Source organism: Oncorhynchus tshawytscha, linkage group LG08 (genome assembly GCF_018296145.1).
Source record: "Oncorhynchus tshawytscha isolate Ot180627B linkage group LG08, Otsh_v2.0, whole genome shotgun sequence".
NCBI classification, from domain to species: Eukaryota; Metazoa; Chordata; class Actinopteri; order Salmoniformes; family Salmonidae; genus Oncorhynchus; species Oncorhynchus tshawytscha.
In genome coordinates, this window is record NC_056436.1 from 82,793,579 (window position 1) to 82,818,216 (window position 24,638).

The 24,638-nt window shown below is 42.0% G+C and overlaps 2 protein-coding genes across 2 annotated transcripts; one reads left to right on the forward strand and one right to left on the reverse strand.

The window, feature by feature from the left end:
• Nucleotides 1–5,649: 5,649 nt before the first annotated feature.
• On the reverse strand, nucleotides 5,650–8,197 carry LOC112255870 (polyadenylate-binding protein-interacting protein 2). Its single transcript, XM_024428708.2, has 4 exons — nucleotides 8,081–8,197; nucleotides 7,401–7,543; nucleotides 7,041–7,217; nucleotides 5,650–6,478 (listed from the first exon to the last, which is right to left on the reverse strand). The coding sequence occupies exons 2-4, from the start codon at nucleotides 7,536–7,538 to the stop codon at nucleotides 6,422–6,424; spliced, it is 372 nt and encodes a 123-aa protein (XP_024284476.1). The 5' UTR covers nucleotides 7,539–7,543; nucleotides 8,081–8,197; the 3' UTR covers nucleotides 5,650–6,421.
• Nucleotides 8,161–23,462, forward strand: matr3l1.2 (matrin 3-like 1.2). Its single transcript, XM_024428707.2, has 20 exons — nucleotides 8,161–8,294; nucleotides 9,309–10,315; nucleotides 10,699–10,760; nucleotides 10,999–11,037; nucleotides 12,021–12,130; nucleotides 14,245–14,309; nucleotides 14,475–14,591; nucleotides 15,643–15,768; nucleotides 15,949–16,131; nucleotides 16,590–16,714; nucleotides 16,826–17,459; nucleotides 19,183–19,309; nucleotides 19,502–19,644; nucleotides 19,752–19,880; nucleotides 19,956–20,078; nucleotides 20,178–20,308; nucleotides 20,425–20,740; nucleotides 20,981–21,140; nucleotides 22,533–22,648; nucleotides 22,836–23,462. The coding sequence occupies exons 2-20, from the start codon at nucleotides 9,524–9,526 to the stop codon at nucleotides 22,896–22,898; spliced, it is 3,561 nt and encodes a 1,186-aa protein (XP_024284475.1). The 5' UTR covers nucleotides 8,161–8,294; nucleotides 9,309–9,523; the 3' UTR covers nucleotides 22,899–23,462.
• Nucleotides 23,463–24,638: the final 1,176 nt, after the last annotated feature.

Below are 24,638 nucleotides of genomic sequence, written 5' to 3' on the forward strand. Positions count from 1 at the left end.
AGTCAGGATCGAGGGAAATATGAACGGACCAAAGTACACAGAGATCCTTGATGAAAACCTGCTCCAGAGAGCTCAGGACCTTAGACTGGGGGCGAAGGTTCCCCTTCCAACAGGACAATGACCCTAAGCACACAGCCAAGACAATACAGGAGTGGCTTCAAGATAAGTCTCTGAATGTCCTTGAGTGGCCCAGCCAGAGCCCAGACTTGAACCCTATCGAACATCTCAGAGGATACCTGAAAATAGCCGTGCAGTGTCGCTCCACATCCAACCTGACAGAGATTGAGAGGATCTGCAGAGAAGAATAGGAGAAACTCGCCAAATACAGGTGTGCCAAGCTTGAAGAATCATACCCAAGAAGACTCGAGGCTGTAATCGTTGCCAAAGGTGCTTCAACAAAGTACTGAGAAAAGGGAGAAGTACTGAGAAAATACTGATGTAAATGTACTTTAAAAATATATATATTATAAATTAGCAACATAAAAATAAAAATAAACAGTTTTTGCTTTGTCATTATGGGGTATTGTGTGTAAATGGATTAAATCGTCCCCCCCCCCTCTCATCAATTTTAGAATAAAGCTGTAAGGTAAAAACATGTGGAAAAAGTCCAAGTCAGAATAATTTCCCAGTGCACCGTAATAGGCACACTAATGCAGTGAGTTTACCCATGTAGTTAATCAACCTATGGGAAGGTCCGCCAGTCTTCTCTTCAACGTTCGGTCTCTTTGTGTGGTCATCACCACTGAAGGGATTAAAAAGGCCTGTTGTTAAGATCTTTTCTACATGAATACTAAAGCACCGTTCAAAAGTTTAGGGGTCACTTAGAAATGTCCTTGTTCTCCATGAAAACATACATGACATGAGTAGCAAACTGAATAGGAAATATAGTCAAGACATTGACAAGGTTATAAATAATGATTTTTAATTGAAATAATAGTTGTGTCCTTCAAACTTTGCTTTCATCAAAGAATCCTCCATTTTCAGCTATTACAGCCTTGCAGACCTTTGGCATTCTAGTTGTCAATTTGTTGAGGTAATCTGAAGAGATTTCACCCCATGCTTCCTGAAGCACCTCCCACAAGTTGGATTGGCTTGATGGGCACTTCTTACATACCATACGGTCAAGCTGCTCCCACAACAGCTCAATAGGGTTGAGATCCGGTGACTGTTCTGGCCACTCCATTATAGACAGAATACCAGCTGACTGCTTCTTCCCTAAATAGTTATTGCATAGTTTGGAGATGTGCTTTGGGCCATTGTCCTGTTGTAGGAGGAAATTGGCTTCAATTAAGCGCCGTCCACAGGGTATGGAATGGCGTTGCAAAATAGACTGATAGCCTGTACGTTTACCCTGTACAAATCTCCCACTTTCCCACCACCAAAGCACCCCCAGACCATCACATTGCCTCCACCATGGTTGACAGATGGCGTCACTCCTCCAGCATCTTTTCTGCTTCTCATTCTGCGCATGTTCTTCTTTGTGATCCGAACACCTCAAACTTAGATTCCTCTGTCCATAACTTTAAATCAGAACAACAGTTTTCAGCTATGCTAAAATAATTGCAAAAGGTTTTTCTAATGATCAATTAGCCTTTTTAAAATGATACACTTGGATTAGCTAACACAACATGCCATTGGAACACAAGAGTGATGTTTGCTGGCCTATGTAGATATTCCATAAAAAAATAAACTGCCATTTTCAGCTACAATAGTCATTTACAACATTAAAAATGTCTACACTGTATTTCTGATCAATTTGATGTTATTTTAATGGACAAAAAATGTTTGCTTTTCTTTCAAAAACAAGGACATTTCTTAATAGATTCAAAAAGATGGTTGAAAATACACTTGCACTTACGAGCTTTGATGGCTCTTGAATTAATCAGGTCTCTGCATATAAATACTTAGGGATATGATTGGATGATAAACAGCCTATTAAAATGCATATTGATGAACTTTGTAAACAGCAACAACAACAAAAAAATCAAGCTAGGCTTCCTCTATAGAAACAGGACATGTTTGTCCTCTACAAATAGAAGACAAATTGTGCAAGCTACTTTTATGTCTGTTATCGATTATGGGGATATTATCTACATGCTACGACATCAACACTTAAATCGCTGGATGCTACTTATCATTGCGCACTTAGGTTTATTACGGGTGCCTGCTACAGAACTCACCTCTGTGTTTTATATCAAAATGTGGGTTGGACTTCGCTGTCCATGAGACGAAAACAACATGCTCTCGTGTTTGTCTATAAAGCACTTCTGAATAAACTACCTTCTGATTTATCATCACTCATCAACATTAGAATTTCTAAAACCAGGTCACAACCATGGATTATACTTGAGGCCCATGTGATTTCCACAGAGTTGGGTATGCCTGCCTTTTCCTGTTACGCTCCTTGCCTATGGAATAGCCTGCAGACTAAACTTAAACTTCAGACTCTTGTCCCACTGTCGCCCATTTTAAACATTTATTGGAGGATTTTTATTTTTGTATTGCTTGTAACTGTTTCTGGTAATGCAAGTTATTGAGCTGTTAGGGGGAATAACCTGTGTGTAAATGTAACAACCTGCTTCTGTACACGCGGAGAGATGTGAACGATAGTGTAAACAAGGAGAGATGTAAACAAGGAGAGATGTGAACGGTAGTGTAAACAAGGAGAGATGTGAACAAGGAGAGATGTGAACGGTAGTGTAAACAAGGAGAGATGTGAACAAGGAGAGATGTGAACGGTAGTGTAAACAAGGAGAGATGTGAACGGTAGTGTAAACAGGGAGAGATGTGAACAAGGAGAGATGTGAACGGTAGTGTAAACAAGGAGAGATGTGAACGGTAGTGTAAACAAGGAGAGATGTGAACGGTAGTGTAAACAAGGAGAGATGTGAATGGTAGTGTAAACAGGGAGAGATGTGAACAAGGAGAGATGTGAACGGTAGCGTAAACAGGGAGAGATGTGAACAAAACAAGGAGAGATGTGAGCGTAAACAAGGAAGATGTGAACGGTAAAACAAGGAGAGATGTGAATGGTAGTGTAAACAGGGAGAGATGTGAATAACAAGGAGAGATGTGAGTAGTAAACAGGGAGAGATGTGAACAAGGAGAGATGTGAACGGTAGGAGAGATGTAAACAGGAGAGAGATGTGAACAAGGAGAGATGTGAACAGGAGAGATGTGAATGGTAGCGTAAACAAGGAGAGATGTGAACGGTAGCGTAAACAAGGAGAGATGTGAATGGTAGTGTAAACAAGGAGAGATGTGAACAAGGAGAGATGTGAATGGTAGTGTAAACAAGGAGAGATGTGAACGGTAGCGTAAACAAGGAGAGATGTGCACTCACTTTCTGGTGGTCTGCATCCGGCAATCCCACTCAGGATACCTAAAACACAGGCACAAGAAGAAGAGATGAAATGATAAAAAGCTGGACAATTTAGGAACTTAATCGATTTAAGCTAGGCCTATTACAATATCAATACTGAGAGTACGAGTTTGAAATGTCATGCTGGTGAGTGGGAAAACTGGAAAAACAACTTGAATATGTGATTACTCACATTTTAAGAAGTGTGAGCTGTCCGTCTGCATGTTGAGTTCCATTGGCGTGTGTGAACCAGAACTGCAACAAAAAGCTAATCACATTTTTTTCTCTCGTTGTTCATATTTAAGATACTGCTACGCATGTTAAAACACAGCCTATGCATTAACTGTATATTATCAGTGGAACAAATAGGCGTAAGATTGATACACTTTGGACCTTTTCACACACATGAACCTACCCGAGATCCAGATAATGCAGACTCAGAAATAACAGGAATTAAGCTACATACCTTTTCAGAGAGCACGGTAATATCACAGAGAGAGCAAGTATGAGGAAACGTTTGGGGGATTTCTCCATGGAAGTCAAGAGCAGACTTCTTGGTGGGAGTGTTGCCAGAGCTGGCCATCTTGATTGTGACAACTGGGACATCTTGGTCTGGGCGTGGTCTGTAGTCTGTAGTTGGTGGGTACCTGTAATCTACTGCTGGTTGGGACGAGTTGGGGGGTTTCCAGGTGTTGCTGCTTCCTCCTTGGGCCGTGTTGTAAGTGGACCTAGGAGTTTGGTAACTTCTGCGAGTTTCTTTACCATAGTGGTAGTCCACAACTTGGACAGGTACAGGTTCTAGGCGAGAGCATGTGTACTGCATCGAGTTGCCGTGCCGATGTAGTTGCCAGGGCTCAGCCTGTTCGGTGGGAAGAAGTTGGGAAGGGGGAAGAGAGGGGTGGATGTCTAATGGTTGAGAATGACTCTGGTCACCCAGCTCCCACACACAGCCTGGAGGCGGGGTAGCAGAGGGGGGACGAGATGTGACAGCAGGAGGGTAAGAGATCATAGCTGGATATGATGACTGCTGTGTCGCCCTCTTCTTCTTGATCTCCAGGACCAGATGTGGTAGGTTCTCCACGGTGATGAGATCCTCAGGCATCTCGGCTAGTAGAGATAAGTCTTTGGGCTTGAGCCCACAGCTGCTCAGGAGAGTTTGGTCTGACCTATTTAGTGAGGAAGAGTAAGGTTCTGACCGGCTTAGTGAGGAGGAGTAAGGGGACTCGGTGGCAGCGGAGGCTCTGGATGAGGAGTATGGGTAGGATGGTATTGTGGAATGAGACGGTGACTCCGGGCACGATCTGTAAACATTGTGACTGTGGTCTCCAGGGTGCAGGTGATCTGGAGAGTCGAAAGAGCTGGGTCTTAGACCTTTAGCTGGTGGTGGTCGTCTGTAGGAGTAGTTGTGAGACATGCTGGAACGTAAACGTATCTAATCTCTGTTGAGAAAGTTGCCAGTGAAGAGATGATGGGTCGAAGAAGCAATCTAGGGAAGATGGATTCAATATTAGGCTATTGGGAAAGGTCATCGAAATTATTAAAAGCATAACGTTGCTGTTTACATTTACTTGAAACGGACAGTGGCTAAGCTAGCAAAGCTAACGTCAACTAGCTACTTTCCTCTCACGTTAGCATTTTTTTTTTTTAAAGAAAATTTGTGAATACATACAAACATAAAATGTCGACATATACGTTAATTCGTTAAGTATCTTACTGAAACCTGTATCGAAGTAGCTAGCTAGCTTCCCAGGCGTCTAAACCGGAACCGGAAGTAACCACTTTTTTTTTAAAAGTAGTGTGTTTTCGTAAAAATGTATCTGCATTTCCAGAGTGCGCTCTGGCGGTTCGTACATTCAAAGCGTTGTCAGGATGTCAATTCAGAGCGTACACTGGACGCTCTGGCCGAGGAGTGGGGTTGAACCGAGCGGTCGGACCTCACAACCGCAGTCAAGCTAACTACTTCCAGACACAAATGAGAGAACACCTCACTGACTATTTTATTTGCCATAGCAGAGCTGTTTTCATGTTATCCAGAGCGTTGGTGGCTGTAACTGTGCTGCTGGCAACATTTTACTGACACCGACCATATTCTACCGGTGTTGAGCGTAAATTCACAAATCATTTTGCGCTCTGTCACTCTCAGACGAGAGTATTATGAAATCGGAGTATAGAGCCAGCGCGAATTTACGAACGCACCCATAAGAATCGAGTGCAGTTTGTTTGCTATATATAAAACAAGAGTATGAATTGATCAGGGGCCATGATTTGTTGTGTGAAATCACAAAATATATAGTCCAACATTTATTTTCAAATACCTAAAGAAAAAAACATTTTGATTTTTGTACAATAGTTTTGGTAAGTTTTTATACAGTAGTTTTCCTTTTAGGTGCAAAAACTAAAGTCAACATCGACATGGCAGTAGGATTTCAAGCTCCAGGCTCTGAAAGATAATGTCAGGAAGAAGAGGTACAATGAAAATAAAATCTAAAATAAGCCTGGCATTTCAGACTCTGAAAAGAAAGTAAAATGTAGAACACAAACAAATAAGAGACATATTATAAAGTAGGTAATCTAATTTATAACATCCAGCTTTAAACCCAGCTAAGATATTACATATTAATCTCATAGCAAACTGCATTTCAACAAAATGAGACTGTATAAAGAAATATGTTCTCTGCACTTTCTTACTGAATTCATAACGCAAACAAAGATCTAATGAAAAATACATCTTGTGATTGAGATGAACCACTAGTTTTGATTGAACAGAAAAGTATTATTGGATGGGGCAGGTATGTTAGAACAACCTACATAACATAGGCCTATAATATTCAAATAAGAAATACAAGTAAAAAGTATTCTGGTTCCTACCCTGTTTTTACATTCAGAAGAGTTACAACAAACATATGATTTATATACACAACATTATTCAAACGTTAAACATGCAGGGCTAGCTGGAAAACTTTGGCAACACATTAAGTGCAACAGAGTAACAGAACTCCAACAGATCTTCCTACACTGGCTTCGGTGTGGACAGATGATTCGTTCATCAGAGGACTAGTCTCAGTGCTTCAACCCTGGTACGAATTCCTGTGCTTCAGGGTTCAAATTGCTGTTGATCTAAAGAGGGGAAAAAAACATGAGGGAAAATGTCATCAAAGCTTACAGAGATGATTCAATCCAAACAAATGGAGATATTATAGGCCTACTCTTAGTAAAGTATGTTCCAACCTGTGTTATCTTGCCAACTCCTCATGCCAAACAAGACAAAAATCTAACTTTATACGTATGCTCAAAATGTTCTTCTATTCTACTGAGAAATATACTTTGTTTGTATTCTTATCTTTTATTATTTCTTATTGTTGTTGCATTGTCAAGAAGGAACATGCAAGTAAACATTTCGTTGGACGGTGTATCCTTTGGAAATACGACTAATAAAACTTGAAATGTGGTGGCAAGAAAGCACATACATATCTGGGACTAGGCTAGCCTCAGAAACACAGGCTTTTCATGAGTCGGAGAGACAACATTTTGAAGGATGGCCACATGAGACTAGCCTGGCAAGCCACCTGATCCTGAATGGTTCCCTACAAAAGAATAGGACTAGGCCAACTAAAATGGCTACTTTCCACAGACTTTACTTTAAGGAAACCTGGACAAACAAAATCACTGAAACATTTACCGCCAGGCCGTCGACAATGCCTGTGTCACAGAGGACCAGTAGGTTGAGTTGGTTCTGGAGTTGACCGAGGGTTAGAGGGAGATCTCTTGCTGGGATGAACCATTCGTTCTCCTCTTCCTCCAACATCTCCTGGAAACACTGCTCAATGAACTCCTCCTCCCACAGCTCCTCCTCAATCTGGGGACAAAGCATTCAAAATTATTTAGACACCCACTCTTCGCAAAACACTAAATTACTGAAATAATGATACATTGCTATTACAAAAACAGCTAATTCTTTGTATGTGGAATAGGCATTAAATATTAAATCAACTAGCTACCTAATCTAGTACCTGATCAATAGGCAGAATAAGTAGAGTACCTGTCTGTTGAATTCCTCCTCGTTCTCCATCCACATGTATTCAGCAAAAGGATTGTCATCATTGATGAACTGTCCGTGTAGGATAAGTTCGCTGTTGCTGAGGCTTGGGGTGTTGTTGATGCGACTTGGGTCTTTCATTTTGGCTGTAACAAAGATGAGGTAAGTTAGTTGTATCTTCAAAAATAGACCAACACAAGAACAATTACAATATTTCAGAACACAGTAATAATAAGACACAGCAAAATACAATCAACAACTCAGAAAAAAAAAACACAGTACAGTTCAAAATGATAGCAACACTGTGGTTATAGTTTTGGGCTTCCGAGTGGCGCAGCGGTCTAAGGCACTGCATCTCAGTGCTCGAGGCGTCACTACAGACACCCTGGTTCGAATCCAGGCTGTAACACAACCGGCCGTGATTGGGAGTCCCATAGGCGCACAATTGGCCCAGCGTCGCCCGGGTTTGGGGTGTAGGCCGTCATTGTAAATAAGAATTTCTTCTTAACTGACTTGCCTAGTTAAATAAAGGTTATATTTATTTAAAGAAACTCGTCTACCTTTCTTAAGACGACTCGCTTATAAAGGCTTAAAGCAGCAACTAGGCACACACATTTCTGTTTTATATGGACCACATCAATGTTAATATAACGTTACGATATATTTCATAAAGGTCAATTTACCAGGTGAAGGTTCAAAGCTGTCCGTTGTTGCTTTTGTTTTGTTCTCCAACTCTTTATTTCCAAGACAAGTGAGCAATAATGGCCGCTGAGGCTGTTTACACGTTTGAGCGTCAGCGATTGGACGAATCGTATGACCTTCCCATGTGACCAGGGCGCATCCTCCCTGCGACTCTCGTTATAGAGCTTCAACGCCGTGTGAGCCCACCCTGCGCAGGTAAGGACAATAAACCTCAGTTCCCTACATTCGGGAAATCTTCGTTTGACTGTAAAATAACTAACGTTACATATTACGAATATATCTTGTTTATATTGAGCTCCTTTATTTATTTTTTTAGCATAATATTACACCTCATGATGAAAACATGCAAGCTCGGTGCCATCAAATTAGCTTCGTAAGCTAACTAGGCCAGAGGCCTTGCCTTTCACATCAAATATATGTTATGCTGCTGTTATCTATTAACATTTTAGTTGGCTACTATCATCTTCAAACTAAACGTTTTTAGTTATATCTTGTACGCACAACATTCAGCAAATATTCACATACTGAGTACATATGTTTTTGGCAGCACAGACAAAAAGCAGAAAAAATCAGCTCTTGCAACCGCAAGAGCCAACTGCATCTCGTGTTAGTTAGCAACTTGAGTAGCTAATGTTGCGATACATTGTCTATACTGTTGTCTTTGCTATAGCAGGATCCAGAGACTGGATTCAAATTCCCTTTTTTTAAATCATTGTAACCTTGTAACTAAATATTTTTTAAAGCTCTTTTTCAAGTTGTGTCCAAACTGCAGTTAGGACAATTTGTTGGTCACTTGGTGCATTACCCTTTCTCTATGAAGATGAAGCCATGTTTGATATATCTTCTCTTCTGGCTATGACATACAGTTAATGCTACTGTATATCTTCCTCTACTTTCGTATGAGGTCAATTCACGTCTGAAGCTTTACTGTACATTTCCCTCCTTTTCTGTGAGTGGTCTCTCTTCAATGCTTTAATAAATGGTTCTTCCTGTTCCTTTCATATAAACCTAACATTCTGATTCTGAACACAGTTCAATTGACTATTTAAATTGGGCTGTTCTCTCTACACTTGCTCTATGTACATTGTAGGCTACCTGAACCTGGCTGCAGACAGTGTTGTTTTGCACCTCCATATCCCCATGCTAACTGTGGAGGAAGGTGGCAGACAAGAACTTACACCCTACACTTTCACCATTATGTTTCTGCAGAAATATTCCATCAGATGAAGAGGAGAGTTTTCCCTTTTTCCTCATCCACGTTGACTTGTTGCCACGTCGTTGTCAGTTTTTGAATTGACCGAATCTTCTCTTCGTTCAAAAGACTTCTAAATTGGCCCTCGCTTTAACTGCTTCCTTATTCTGTTTGTGCTGTGTAATCTCACATTGAGTTAGTTTAGAGCTCGTCAGCCATTTTGAGGATTGCCATGTCCCAGAAGATTCCATCTGATAGCTCTCAGAAAGGCTTTGCTGTGGGACGCGGGCTTCTGGCTGCTGCTGAGACCCTCAACTTCAGCATGAATGAACAGCGTTCAGACAGTCTCCATCATGGCTCAACCTCCAGACAGTTGCACGGCATGTCCTCGGGTATGGGTGGTGGTGAGTGTGACCCGCAGCTGTCCCGTCGTGGTGGCGGCAGCAGCCACATTGGCAACTCCATAAAGCTGTTTTCCAGCTTGGGCCTCTCGCCCGCTGACCTGGACGTGCTGGCACAGATCCCAGAAGACAACATTAGTGTGGAGACCTTGCCTCACCTTATAATGCAGCTTAAGAACCGGAAGGTGGATTCTGACAGACGCATGGCAGGCAACTCTAGAGGGGACCTGTCCGGGCTCTCCTCTGAGCCCTCATACAGAGCCAGCAGAGACGACTGGGATGACATGCGTGTTGGCAAACTGGGTGGTTCCATGGGGCAAGCTTCGGCCCACACTCAGCAAGGAGACTTGGGCTACAATTCCATCCAAGACACTTCAGCTGGAAGGTACGAACTCGACTATGGCCACGGCAGTGGTGGAAGAGATCCGGGGTGGTATTCAGATCTTTCCCGTGATCGCTACAGCGGTATGGGCATGGGTCCCCCTTCAGCGGCAGACAATGTCTTTATGACCAGGAGAATGGGATCCCCGTCCCAAGGCAAAGTGCAGGACTTCTTAGGAGTTATACCTCACATGTTTCCCCATGTGTGCTCTCTTTGTGATTTTGACGTGCACTCTACCATGGTGAGTATTAACTCCAATTCATTTTCCACTTTACCTGTCTATTTCACACCGTCTACTCTGATCTCAGTTTGATTGCTACTCTCATAAACACACGGACACGTTCAATTCAAGACCACTTTTTGAATTTTATAAATCAAATCTTTTATATCTTTTGATTTATCAAGTGATGAAAAGCCAATCCTACAGTACACTAAGTAATGATTCAACAAGTCTGTTTTATAGTAGCATCATATCTCCACTTATTCAGCTTCTTTCTCCTTTTTTTTGAAGAGCCGTAGTTGAATCACCCTTTTGCTTTCTAATTGGTGTGGGAGCCAATTAATGTATACAGTGTATGTCTTCAGTAAATCAGTCACTCATCCTGTGGTTGTCTTGGTCTGCAGGAGTGGAACCAGCACACAGATGGATTACGCCATACAGAAAACCAGAGGCTCCTCCTGCAAATGTAAGTTACATTTCCTCTTCAAACACACTACGTTATGTAAAGACCTTTTCGCAACAAGGTTGTTTTGACTAAAGTTCAGATACCCACTGAGGAATGTGATACACACTGAAACGTCTGTGTACAACTTTTACCCTGCCTGCTTGAAAAAAAGCATGAAGAGAGGGAAAAATAAATATTTTAAAATAAAATTGTGTGAACCATCAATGATTTTTGGCCAATGTTCTCTCATGACCATTAGGTACCCAGAATGGGATCCACACATGGCCACAAGCAGAAGGTATGTGTCTCACTTTCCCGCACACGCTATCGCTCTCTCTTTCTCACACACACACACACGCCAGTTATAACATGTTTGCAAATATTAGTCCCAAGAGTTGATAAAGAACATAAACCAGTTAACAAGAAACCTTTCAGGTGTTTTGACTTTAAAGAGTACCTCCCCTTTAAAAAAAAAACACTTCTCATTTAGAAAACAGCCTATGTGGCATCTATGAGTGTGAAACATTTATTCTAACGTCAACATTGACTACAAAGTATAAATACGGTCATTTTGGTCATAAAGTCCGTCTTGTCCAAAACAAAGTTTTTTTTGTGTGTGTTTTTTTTTGTTTTGTGAGGCTTGTGGTCCTTGACTGCATCACAACATAAACGAAGGCTGGCTTTGTTTTAATCCTGCCGACAGCTGGCATCACACTAGAAATTATACATCTGGAGCTGCTCTTGACCCGATTGGAATCCCTTCGGTAAATTTGGGTTGACTTTGGATATCCCTATGGGGCTCATTAGGTACCATCGATAAAATGGGACAATATCTTGAAATTTCAGTGACTTAAACTCAAACCAACTATAAATTGTAGAAATTAATTTACAAATATTGAAAGCATTTATTGAGAACTAAAAAAGAATGAGAATATTATCTAATTTACATTGTGTAATTTATTGATGGCCCCTAACTAGCCCCGGGGATAGGCTATCCAAATTCAAACCAAATTTACCACCGTCGCATACCAGTCAGCTAAAGTTGATTGTCTAAATCATTTTTTTAAAACTCTTGTCAACTGCGAACACACACACACACACACATGAGACAACCACACCCCCAAAACCAACTCGAGTTTGAATTAAGTCATGGACAATAGCATTTCTTAATGAACCAAATATAAAACGAGGCCAAATCAGGAAGTGAAGTTGCACTTTAAAATACGTAGCTGAATCAGTCTTATGTAATTAGACTGAATCTCATGTTTGTCCCTTTTTCAGCGGTGGGTCTCATCTACTGGAGACCACCAATCAATCAGCCGGTCTTCTGGGACCAATCCCCATGGCTGAAAGGCAGCAGGCTGGAGGAGGGCGCATGAGCTCCGGTTGGGGTAATGCTGTGTTTGTGTGAAAGATTGTGTCCGTGTCTGAAATGGAATCCGATTCCCCTTTAGTGCACTACTTTTGATTAGGGTTCCATAGGGCTCTGACCAAAAGTAGTGCACTATTTAGGGCATAGGGTGCCTTTTTTTCCTCGGATGCCACCAATGTATACTTATTCCTGTCACCTTACTGATTTAATTTCTGTATTCATTACCATGTTATTGTCATTAAAGGGATAGGCCTAGTTCACCCAAATTACTAAATGACATATTGGCTTCCTGACCCTGTAATCAGTCTAGGGACAAAGGAAGAGAGTAATCCATGTTTTGGTTAGCTGGCTACTACCATGTTGTAATTTAAGTGACTGTGGGTCCTTGAAAAGCCATATGTATGTATGTATGTATGTATGTGTGTGTGTATATATATATATATATATATATATATACACAGTGCCTTGCGAAAGTATTCGGCCCCCTTGAACTTTGCGACCTTTTGCCACATTTCAGGCTTCAAACATAAAGATATAAAACTGTATTTTTTGTGAAGAATCAACAACAAGTGGGACACAATCATGAAGTGGAACGACATTTATTGGATATTTCAAACTTTTTTAACAAATCAAAAACTGAAAAATTGGGCGCGCAAAATTATTCAGCCCCTTTACTTTCAGTGCAGCAAACTCTCTCCAGAAGTTCAGTGAGGATCTCTGAATGATCCAATGTTGACCTAAATGACTAATGATGATAAATACAATCCACCTGTGTGTAATCAAGTCTCTGTATAAATGCACCTGCACTGTGATAGTCTCAGAGGTCCGTTAAAAGCGCAGAGAGCATCATGAAGAACAAGGAACACACCAGGCAGGTCCGAGATACTGTTGTGAAGAAGTTTTAAAGCCGGATTTGGATACAAAAAGATTTCCCAAGCTTTAAACATCCCAAGGAGCACTGTGCAAGCGATAATATTGAAATGGAAGGAGTATCAGACCACTGCAAATCTACCAAGACCTGGCTGTCCCTCTAAACTTTCAGCTCATACAAGGAGAAGACTGATCAGAGATGCAGCCAAGAGGCCCATGATCACTCTGGATGAACTGCAGAGATCTACAGCTGAGGTGGGAGACTCTGTCCATAGGACAACAATCAGTCGTATATTGCACAAATCTGGCCTTTACGGAAGAGTGGCAAGAAGAAAGCCATTTCTTAAAGATATCCATAAAAAGTGTCGTTTAAAGTTTGCCACAAGCCACCTGGGAGACACACCAAACATGTGGAAGAAGGTGCTCTGGTCAGATGAAACCAAAATTGAACATTTGGCAACAATGCAAAACGTTATGTTTGGCGTAAAAGCAACACAGCTCATCACCCTGAACACAACATCCCCACTGTCAAACATGGTGGTGGCAGCATCATGGTTTGGGCCTGCTTTTCTTCAGCAGGGACAGGGAAGATGGTTAAAATTGATGGGAAGATGGATGGAGCCAAATACAGGACCATTCTGGAAGAGAACCTGAGACTGGGATGGAGATTTGTCTTCCAACAAGACAACGATCCAAAACATAAAGCAAAATCTACAATGGAATGGTTAAAAAATAAACATATCCAGGTGTTAGAATGGCCAAGTCAAAGTCCAGACCTGAATCCAATCGAGAATCTGTGGAAAGAACTGAAAACTGCTGTTCACAAATGCTCTCCATCCAACCTCACTGAGCTCGAGCTGTTTTGCAAGGAGGAATGGGAAAAATGTCAGTCTCTCGATGTGCAAAACTGATAGAGACATACCCCAAGCGACTTACAGCTGTAATCGCAGCAAAAGGTGGCGCTACAAAGTATTAACTTAAGGGGGCTGAATAATTTTGCACGCCCAATTTTTCAGTTTTTGATTTGTTAAAAAAGTTTGAAATATCCAATAAATGTCGTTCCACTTCATGATTGTGTCCCACTTGTTGTTGATTCTTCACAAAAAAATACAGTTTTGTATCTTTATGTTTGAAGCCTGAAATGTGGCTAAAGGTCGCAAAGTTCAAGGGGGCCGAATACTTTCGCAAGGCACTGTATATATATTAAAACCTCTGTGTGTGTATATATAAATAAATAAAAAATAACCTCTTATGTCTGTTTAGGTGGTGGTGCTGGATCTAATGTTGGATCAGGCAAGCCACATCAACACTCTATGGCACTTAAACAGGTAATGTGTTTTATTTGTCATGATATTATCTTGATCAAATACAATCTTTTTACTGCAATACAGTGACCAGGTAACTCCTCATCAAAAACAAATGTATTTTTACTGGTATGTCTTAGGTGTGAAAGTGATGGATTCAACCTGTTTTGTAACTGTTCTCCTCATCAGATCAGAAGCAAAGTCGTGGTGGCCAAATATGACAGGAGTCCTCTGTCTAACAAAGCCCTGTTCGCCCTGGTTGAACCCTTTGGAACTCTCTGTGAACACCTGGTACTGAAGAACAAGGTAAAGCACGACTCTTTGTGCCACCTTGCCAGGGGCATGTTCAATTCTGGGCGTACGTGGAGATTCTAGGATTTGCGTGCGCAACAAACTAATGGGATTTATCAAACATTTTATTTTTTCTTGATAATTCAGAGCCATACTGTATTTCTGCGCTCGTGAACAAGCGTTACAGCCCCGCCTGGAAAACAGCCTCCGTTCACCCTTTAATGTAAACAGTAAAAACACCCTTGTTTGCTGTGTGATTCAGAAATGCTATAACTGGGTCATGAGTTTTTTTTTATATATTTTTTTTAAAGCACGATGGTAAATTTGATCACATTTCTGTAGAGGTGTGGGCAGAATGTTTAAATATTTTGCAGTGACATTTTAAACTAAAATTTCTGACCAAATAAAAACATGATAGAACTATATCCGTTAATATGCTGCTATGCAATCTCCTTCCCCAACTGCAAACTACAATTACATCTGTTTCCACACCAGACCTACATTCTGTTTTTATTGGCCGACCATTATTTGAATTCCCGTGCCTCAAACACTTCATTTACCCCCCTAAAAAAAACAATATTTGCTTGCAATGCAATTGATCAACCACTAGAAGTTCTGCATATCCATGGTCTGAGAAGTGAGTGGAAATACGCACGCTTTCCCCCTCAAGTTCAAACTTGATAAATACCCATCTTTGCAGGGGAAACTGTCTCACGCGAGGTTGTCTTTTTTTTATTTTTTTTTGTGCCCACACATGCTTTTGAGAGAAGACGCCCCTAGTCGTTGACTGTAAAGATTCTTAATTGGAGTGTCCAGGAAACCACCCCCTTTTTGTGTTTTCAGACCACTTTCCTCTTATTACAATGTATAAATCATTTCTGCTTTATTAACTAATGTATTACAGTACAACTGGAAATGTATAGATCGCAACGCAAACTCTTTCAAACACTTGACTTGCTCCTATTACCCATTTTAACAGGAGTAAACGGATGACGTCGTTGTATTAGAGCACCCGATGACTGGTCCTGTAGCACAGGGTTCATGATGCGTATTCCTACTCCCACAGGCCTTTTTAGAAATGGAGACTCATAAGGAAGCTAGGGATGTGGTGAGCTACTACCAGCAGAACCCAGCGGTGTTGCATGGGAAACAAATCACTTGTTATCTGTCCAAGGAACTCATGGTGATTCAGGTAATATTGGAATATTGTCATTATTCGTCTATTTTTCATTAGTTTTTACCTGTATCTACTGTATAAAGAAAATCCCTCAAGTCACTCGGCTCCGTTTCTATCTTCGCTGACCGTTAACGACCCCCAGTGATCATGCACGCAAAACCGGTACACGTAATATGTTCCTCTCTCTGAATACAGAAAGACAGCAGAACTGAGAGAATCAACCGGGAGGCGAAACAAGGCAAAGAGCCGGCGGCGGCGAACCAATCGCAGGTAGTCTTCTTCTCCAACTTGCCGCGTGAGAACGAGAAGAAGCAGGAACTCCTCACCATCGCGCGGCGCTTCGGCACCGTGGAGAAACACTTGTTTCTAACTGATGAGGTAAAAGTCCTATTTATTCTCTGTATAAAATAATAATATACTAATGTTTGGATAAAAGCGTCTGCTAAATGACGCATATTATTTGTTATTAAACTCAGCAAAAAAAGAAACGTCCCTTTTTCAGGACCCTGACTTCCAAAGATAATTTGTGTGAAGTTATTTGGATTTCAAGAGGTTCATTTGTAGAGGGTTTAAACACTGTTTCCCATGGTTGTTCAACGAAACATGAACAATTAACAGCTTACAGACGGTAGGCAATTAAGGTCACAGTTATGAAAGCTTAGGACACTAAAGAGGCCTTTCTACTGACCCTGGAAATACACCAAAAGAAAGATGCCCAGGGTCCCTGCTCATCTGTGTGAACGTGCCTGAGGCATGAGGATATTTTTTTATTTTATTATATTTTGGATCTGTCATGAAGGATTAAAATGTATAAACGTTAGCGTTTGTCTTCCTAGTCTTTTGTTCAGCTGGGATCTGCGGAGGATGCTGAGATGTTGGTGAAATACTACACTCTGAATCCACTGACCATCCAGGGAAAGACTGTCCGTTTAAACATCTGTACCAAGTACAAGACCTTGAAGTAAGAATTCCCAAGATTGATTCAGTGCTTCATTATCACATTAGAGGACTTAGTTGGCCTTTTTTTCAGAGGTAGCTGTACTGATTGTGGATTGTTGTCTGTCTGTAACAGTGTGGGTAATCGCTCCAACAAACTGATGGATGATAAGAGAAGGAGAAGCAACAGTAGTACTGGGCCCAAAGACAGAAGTTCTTCCAGAAGTGGTAAATCTTCCTCTAGCAGCAAAGCCAAAGAGGACAAGAAGGAACCACCAAAAGGAGAGGACTGCGGTGCAGAGAGAAAGGGGGAGAGGTCAGGAGGAGAGGGGGAGGGGTCAGGTGATGAGGTGGCTGGTGTGATGGAGGGAGATGACGCTGAGGAGTGCAAAGGAGAGGGAGACCAAGGTTCACGTGATGATGGGTCGTCAGAGGACAAGGCTGAAGACGTGACGGAAGACCCAGAGCCCGCGGCCAACACCAGTCTGGAATCCCAGGAGGAGAATGAACCTGCTCCGGACTCAGACGACATTCCGAGCACTGCCAAGGTTCTGAGCAGTAGTGATGTCACAGAGAAGGCTGAGGGGTCAGAGGTGGAGGAGGGGACTGTGCCTGCTCCAGAGGAGAAAGCGGAGGGAGAGCCTGAGAGTGAACAGATGGAAACTGAAGCCACTACAGATGAGCCAGAGACCGAGGACAAGGATGATATGCCGTCGACAGAGCCAGCAGAGAGCTCAGAGATGCATGAGGAACAACTACCTGCAGACCAGGTAGGTCAACAACAGAAAACATTTACAGTCCAAGAAAATATTTGTCTTGCTTACAAGTTTTTTTGTTCTGTTGAGAACAGTGTCATATCTCCCTTAAATAAATAAAATAATGTATATTGTTCATATTGTAAGCATGTATTTATAATATGTAACTAATATGTTGACATACAGTACCAGTCAATAGTTTTGGGACACCTACTCATTCCAGGGTTTTTATTTTTACTATTTTCTACATTGTAGAATAATAGTGAAGACATCAAAACTATTAAATAACACATATGGAATCATGTAGTAGCCAAAAAAGTGTTCAAAACATATTTTGTTTGATTCTTCAAAGTAGCCATGTTTTGCCTTGATGACAGCTTTGCACAGTCTTGGCATTCTCTCAACCAGCTTCATGAGGTAGTCACCTGGAATGCATTTCAATTAACAGGTGTGCCTTGTTAAAAGTTTATTTTTGTCATTTCTTTCCTTCTAAATGCATTTGAGCCAATCATCTGTGTTGTGACAAGGTAGGGTTGGTATACAGAAGATAGACCATGTCCATATTATGGCAAGAACAGCTCAAATACGCAAAGATCAACGACAGTTCATTACTTTAAGACATGAAGGTCAGTCAATACGGAACATTTCAAGAACTTTGGAAGTTTCTTCAAGTGCAGTCGCAAAAACCAGCAAGAGCTGTGATGAAACTGGCTCTCATGAGTACTGCCACAGGAATGGAAGACCCAGAGTTACCTCTGCTGCAGAGTACAAGGTCATTAGAGTTACCAGCCTCAAATTGCAGCCCACATAAATGTTTTGCCGAGTTCAAGTAACAGACACATCTCAACATCAACTGTTCAGAGGAGACTGTGTGAATCAGGCCTTCATGGTTGAATTGCTGCAAAGAAACCACTACTAAAGGACACCAATAAGAAGTGACTTGCTTGGGCCAAGAAACACGAGAGATGGACATTAGACCGGTGGAAATCTGTCCTTTGGTCTGATTAGTACAAATGTGCGATTTTTGGTTCCAACCGCCGTGTCTTTGTTAGATGCTGAGTAGGTGAACGGAGGATCTCCACGTGTGTAATTCCCCCCGTGAAGCATGGAGGAAGAGGTGTGGGAGTGATTTATTTAGAATTCAAGGTACATGTAACTCGCAGGGCTACCACAGCATTCTGCAGCGATACGCCATCCCATCTGGTTTGGGCTTAGTTCCACTATCATTTGTTTTTTTTAACAGGACAATGACCTAAAACACACCTTCAGGCTGTGTAAGGGCTATTTGACCAAGAAGCAGAGTGATTGAGTGCTGCATCAGATGACCTATCTGCCATAGTCACCCGACCTCAATCCAATTGAGATGGTTTGGGATGAGTTGGACCGCAGAGGGAAGGAAAAGCAGCCAATAAGTGCGAACTCCTTCAAGACTGTTGGAAAAGCATTCCAGGTGAAGCTGGTTGAGAGAATTGCCAAGAGTATGCAAAGCTGTCATCAAGGCAAATGATGGCTATTTGAAGAATCTCAAATATAAAATATATTTTGATTTAACACTTTTTTGGGGTTACTACATGACTCCATGTGTTATTTCATAGTTGTGATGTCTTCACTATTATTCTACAATGTAGAAAATAGTGAAAAATAAAGGAAAAAACCTATTGAATGAGTAGGTGCCTCCAAACCTTTGACTGGTGCTTTATGTTGAATATGTAACTAACATGTTGTTCGTTTCCGTCAGGAGGAGGGCAGCATGGAGCAGGATTTCCCAGAGAACATGGATGACTTTGTGACTCTGGATGAGCTGGCAGAGGACGAGGACTTGGAGAGACAGGACTCCTCATCCAAAGAAAAGTACTCCTCTTCAGGTAAACAACATTAACTTCACCTCTATCTAGCATGATCATTTAATTTAGGATGATTGATTGATTAGCGTCTGTGGAATTGAAAACCGTTGCTACAGTGTCGGCCCACATGAAAAGTAAGAAGTAAGCTACAGCAACTGTTGTTGGGTGAAAGTAAACAGTTGTGTAATTGTCGCCCTCATCCTCTCTTTGCAGGAAGCTCTAAGAGAATTGGGGGATTGAGAGTGGTCAACGTTGTGGGATTTAAACGAGCCTATGGTTTTCTGAACGAGATCTTGGCCCTGGCCAAACCCTTCGGTACTGTAGTTCAGCACCTGGTGCTTGACGTGAGACCTGAGGTAAAGTTGGTTGATAGATTAATTTGGACAGTTAAAAAGCGAAGAAGAAAAAAATAGTGAATACAACGTTTAACTATTGTGTATATTTTCTTTGTTGGTGAACCTAGGCCTTTCTGCAACTCAATTCGGAAGAAGAGGCAAAAGCAATGGTCAATTTCTACAGTGGGAATGTAACACCGTCTGTGTGTGGGAAATCTGTGAAAATCTACCATTCACAGACATACGCTACCATCCAGGTGAGCTCCGTACCTGCAGATTGTTGGTCAGCCTTCTACAGTAGAAGTTGTTTGTAATGTTTGTTCTTCTTGCAGAGTGGGAGAGTGGTATACGTGGGTCAGATTCCCCACTTCAAATCCTCAGATGCCTCTCTTCTGAAAATTGCTGAACCGTTCGGCAAAGTGAGACGCTATTTCCTGAACAGATCTCGCAACGAGGTAATGAAATATTTTGTTCTCTCTTTTCGAGTTTCTTGGAAAGAGTGGGAAACAAAACAAATGTGGATTTCTATTGATTGTTAATTATTTAATTTCTAGTGTTTCATTGAGATGGAACGTGGAGAGGACGCTGAGAGAATGTCTGAGACCTACAAGGACACACCCCCTAAATTCGAAGGCAAGCGACTAACGGTGTACGTGAGCAGGAAGTACAAACAGCTCAAATACGGGTGAGTCAAATGAAACAACAGTTAACGTAATTGCTGTGAGCCATGTACATTTCAACTTATGTCTGTCACTACTAAGATGGCGACACTAAAGATGAAATACTCTTTTCCCACACTAGACACCGACCACCTGCCCCTGACTCTGAGGAGAAGAAGAGGTCGTCGAAGAGGGAGCGATCAGGCAGTGAAACAAGCTCCCACAGGAGCTCCGCAGCCAAAAGCTCAGCCAAACAGGATGAAGAACCTCCAGTCAAGAAGTCCAGAGAGGAGACGGCATCTTCATCAGCAGACGAGCCTGAGAAAGAAGACGAGGAGGAGATGGTGGAGACGCCCACTGAGCAGAGTGAGGTAGAGGTTAGGAAGGAGGAGGAGGTACAGGGAGAGCACGGTCAACCCTCTGAGACCTCAGGTGTACACAAGATTGACACTGACATGGTAAGTTTATCTGGCTTAGGTTGTTCTGAAAATGTCACCATATTCACTAAAGTGTATTACTACAGATCACAGTCCTATGGGGCTTTGGTCAAACGTAGTTCACTGTCATCATCAGCAATCCCTCTATGATGATCTGATGAAAAATATGACGCCATTCTGGGATGTAACCCCAGGCCGTTTTAGTTTGTCAACCAAAAGTAGTATCTTAAGGAACTGACTCTCTATTGTTCTGTGCCGTAGAACATCAAAATGGAGGAAAACGAGACGGCCATTTCCATAGTGAGTGTGAGGAGCGTTGAGGAGAATGGAGAGACTGCCTGCACACCATCCCAGGCTGAGGGGAAGCTTTCATCAACCAGCCCGGTTCCTCTGGGGCCTTATGAGTCTAACAACCCAGTGGGTAAGGACATGCTCAGATTAATACTCGAGGGGGAAAATGGTTTTCTATGTGTCTAGAAATACTTTCTTTGTTAAGTAACATATAGAATCTTTTTATTTTATTTTGTCTTGTCCAACGCATTAAAAATATATGCACTACATAGACAAGACTATCTGGACACCCCTTTCATTTAGTGGATTCAGTCATTTTTTTGTTGTTGCAGACCGGTGTATAAAATCAAGCAAAACGCCATGCAATCTCCATAGACAAACATTGGCAGTAGAATGGCCTTACTGAAGAGCTCAGTGACTTTCAATTTATGCCCTGCTAGAGCTGCCCAAGGTCAACTGTAAGTGTTATTGTGAAGTGGAAACATCTAGGAGCAACAGCTTCTCAACCACGAAGTGGTAGGGCGCACAAGCTCACAGAACGGGGCCGCCGAGTTCGGAAGCACGTAGAAATTGTCTGTCTTCTGTTGTGAGTTCAAAATGGCCTCAGCACAGGAACTGTTCATCGGGAGCTCCTTGAAATGGGTTTCCATGGCCGAACAGCCTCACACGAGCCTAATATCACCATGCGTTATAACAAGCGTCGGCTGGAGTGGTGTAAAGCTCGCCACCTTTGGACTCTGGAGCAGTGGAAATGCGTTCTCTGGAGTGATGAATCACGCTTCACCATCTGGCAGTCCGACAGACGAATCTGGGTTGGGCGGGTGCCAGGAGAACGCTACCTGCCCCAATCCATAGTGCCAACTGTAATGTTTGGTGGAGGAGGAATAATGTTCTGGGGCTGTTTTTCATGGTTTGGCCTAGGCCCCTTAGTTACAGTGAAGGGAGATCTTAACCTTACAGCATACAATGACATTCTAGACAATTCTGTGCTTCCAACTTTGTGGCAACAGTTTCGGGAAGGCCCTTTCCTGTTTCAGCATGACAATGCCCCATGTGCACAAAGCGAGGTTCATACAGAAATGGTTTGTTAAGATCGGTGTGGAAGAACTTGACTGGCCTGCACAGAGCCCTGACCTTAACCCCATCGAACACCTTTGGGATGAATCGAAACGCCGACTACGAGCCAGGCCTTATCGCCCAATATCAGTGCCCGTCCTCACTAATGCTCTTGTGGCTGAATGGATGTTCCAACATCTAGTGGAAAGCCTTCCCAGAAGAGTGGAGGCTGTTATAGCAGTGAAAGGGGGGTGGGGCAACTTTATAATAATGCCCATGATTTTGGGAATGTTCAACGAGCAGGTGTCCACATACTTTTGACCATGTAGATTATATCATATTTCATATCATTTAATACATCAAATCAAATGTTATTTGTCACATGCCCTGAATAGAACAGGTGTAGACCTTTTTTTTTGTGAAATTCTTCCAACCAAACACCACAGTGACACTTGTCTGATTGCAGGTGTTGAATATGTGAAGATGGGGTACTACTGTAGAGTCTGTTTCCTGTTCTATTCCAATGAGGAGACAGCCAAGAAGGTTCACTGCAGCAGTCAATCTCACTACCAAAAACTCAAGGTAAAAATGCATTATTTTAGTCAATTAGCAGATATACCAAAAAGATTTAAGCAGTCATTTAAAGCTCTGACACAACACACACCAATACGTCTGTCACTTTGTATCAAACAGTTGTCAGCATCCAGAAAAAAAAAACATTTTGTTCTGAAATCTAAATGCTGTCCTTTTTTCTTTCTTTCTTTTTCAGAAACATCTGGAAAAGGAGAAGGCCAAAGCTCAAAGTACCACAGGGACGAAGACTCCTGTTTAGGAATGATGACAAGTGTTGGAAATGTTTACGCTTGGATAGAGTTCGTTTGTAACGCAAGAGTGGATGTTTCAGCAATTATTATTTTTTTGTCTTTTTTCTTTTTTTTTTTTAAGCTTTCATGTTTAGTCATACAGTCTTGTAACTCTTTATTTTAACCAATGTACTGTACCAGGAGGAACCAACCATGAATGGGTCTGGAGAATGTAGGGAGTTTTGTATGCCTGGTTTTGTTTTTAATATTTTCTGATAACTCGTCTTGCTAAATTTGTTAAGTGCAAGACACATTTTTGATTTGTGTTAAGTCATAGGACGACATCCCTCTCAGATGCAGGTCTTTTGATTGGTTCCCCGACTGTTGTGATGCAGAGACAAGAAATAACGTAACCAATTATATTAGGACAAGTGTCGAAAGAAAGGAGTTTGGTTGATCATTTTTAATAAATGCTTCCCATGCAGATGTTCAGATAATTGCATTGCTTGGATGTATAATGAACAAAAATATAAATTCAACATGTAATGTGTTCCCACGTTTCATGAGTTGAAATAAAAGATCCCAGAACAGTTTTTTTGTGTCTGAAAACATATTTCTCAAATGTTGTGAACAAATGTGTTTCCTTCCCTGTCAGTGAGCATTTCTCCTTTGCCAAGATAATCCATCCACCTGACAGATATGGCTTATCAAGAAGCTGATTAAACAGCATGATCATTACACAGATGCACCTTGTGCTGGGGGGACCATAAAAGGCCACTAAAATGTGCTGTTTTGTCAAAACACAATGCCACAGATGTCTCAATTGGTATGCTGACTGCAGGAATGTCTGCCAGAGAATTGAATGTTCATTTCTCCACCGTAAGCTGCCTCTGTCATTTTTAGAGAATTTGGCAGTCTGTCCAACCAGCCTCACAACCGTAGACTATGCTGTAACCAGTCCAGCTCAGGACCTCCACATCCGGCTTCTTCACCTGCGGGATGACCTGAGAATGTCCACCAGAGCTGTTGCCATATAATTAAATGTTCATTTCTCTACCATGAGCTACCTCCAACATTTCAGAGAATTTGGCAGTATGTCCAACAGGCCTCACAACCGCAGTCCCGCGTGTAAGCAGTCCAGGACCTTCACATCTGCCTCCCTGGCTGTATCGCAACCGGCCTGATTGAGAGTCCCATAGGGCGGTGCACAATTGGCCAGGCGTCGATCCAGGTTTGGCCTGTGTGCCGTAAATGTAAGTAAGAATTTGTTCTTCACTGACTTGCCTAGTAAAATAAAAATATTCACCTGCAGGATCATCTGAGACCAGCCACCTGGACAGCTGATGAAACTGGGTTTGAACAACCAAAGAATTCCTGCACAAACTCAGAAACCATCTCGGGGAAGCTCACCTGCGTGCTCTTCATCTTCACCATGCTCTTGACCCAACTGCAGTTTGGCGTCGTAACCAACTTCAGTGGGAAAATGTTCACCTTCAATGGCCACTGCCACGCTGGAGAAGTGTGCTCTTCGGGCAGATGGCCAACAACTTGTATGGCGTGGTGTGGTTTGAGTGGTTTGCTGATGTCAACGTTGTGAACAGAGTCCCCCTCGGTGATTATGGTATGGGCAGGCATAAACTACGGACAACGAACACAATTACATTTTATCGATGGCGATTTGAATGCAGAGATACTGTGACGAGATCCTGAGGCCCATTGTGTCATTCATCTGCCGCCATCACCTCATGTTTCAGCATGATAATGCACAG

Bases quoted from the DNA above. Each gene is read 5' to 3' on its own strand.
- LOC112255870 (XM_024428708.2), bottom strand. From the start codon at position 7,538: ATGAAAGACCCAAGTCGCATCAACAACACCCCAAGCCTCAGCAACAGC. The intron at 7,218-7,400 runs GTACTCTACTTA...CTTTGTCCCCAG, and splicing joins AGGAGGAATTCAACAGACAG to ATTGAGGAGGAGCTGTGGGA. The intron at 6,479-7,040 runs GTAAATGTTTCA...TCCCCTCTTTAG, and splicing joins GCATTGTCGACGGCCTGGCG to ATCAACAGCAATTTGAACCC.
- matr3l1.2 (XM_024428707.2), top strand. From the start codon at position 9,524: ATGTCCCAGAAGATTCCATCTGATAGCTCTCAGAAAGGCTTTGCTGTG. The intron at 14,592-15,642 runs GTAAAGCACGAC...CTACTCCCACAG, and splicing joins ACCTGGTACTGAAGAACAAG to GCCTTTTTAGAAATGGAGAC. The intron at 16,132-16,589 runs GTAAAAGTCCTA...TTGTCTTCCTAG, and splicing joins ACTTGTTTCTAACTGATGAG to TCTTTTGTTCAGCTGGGATC.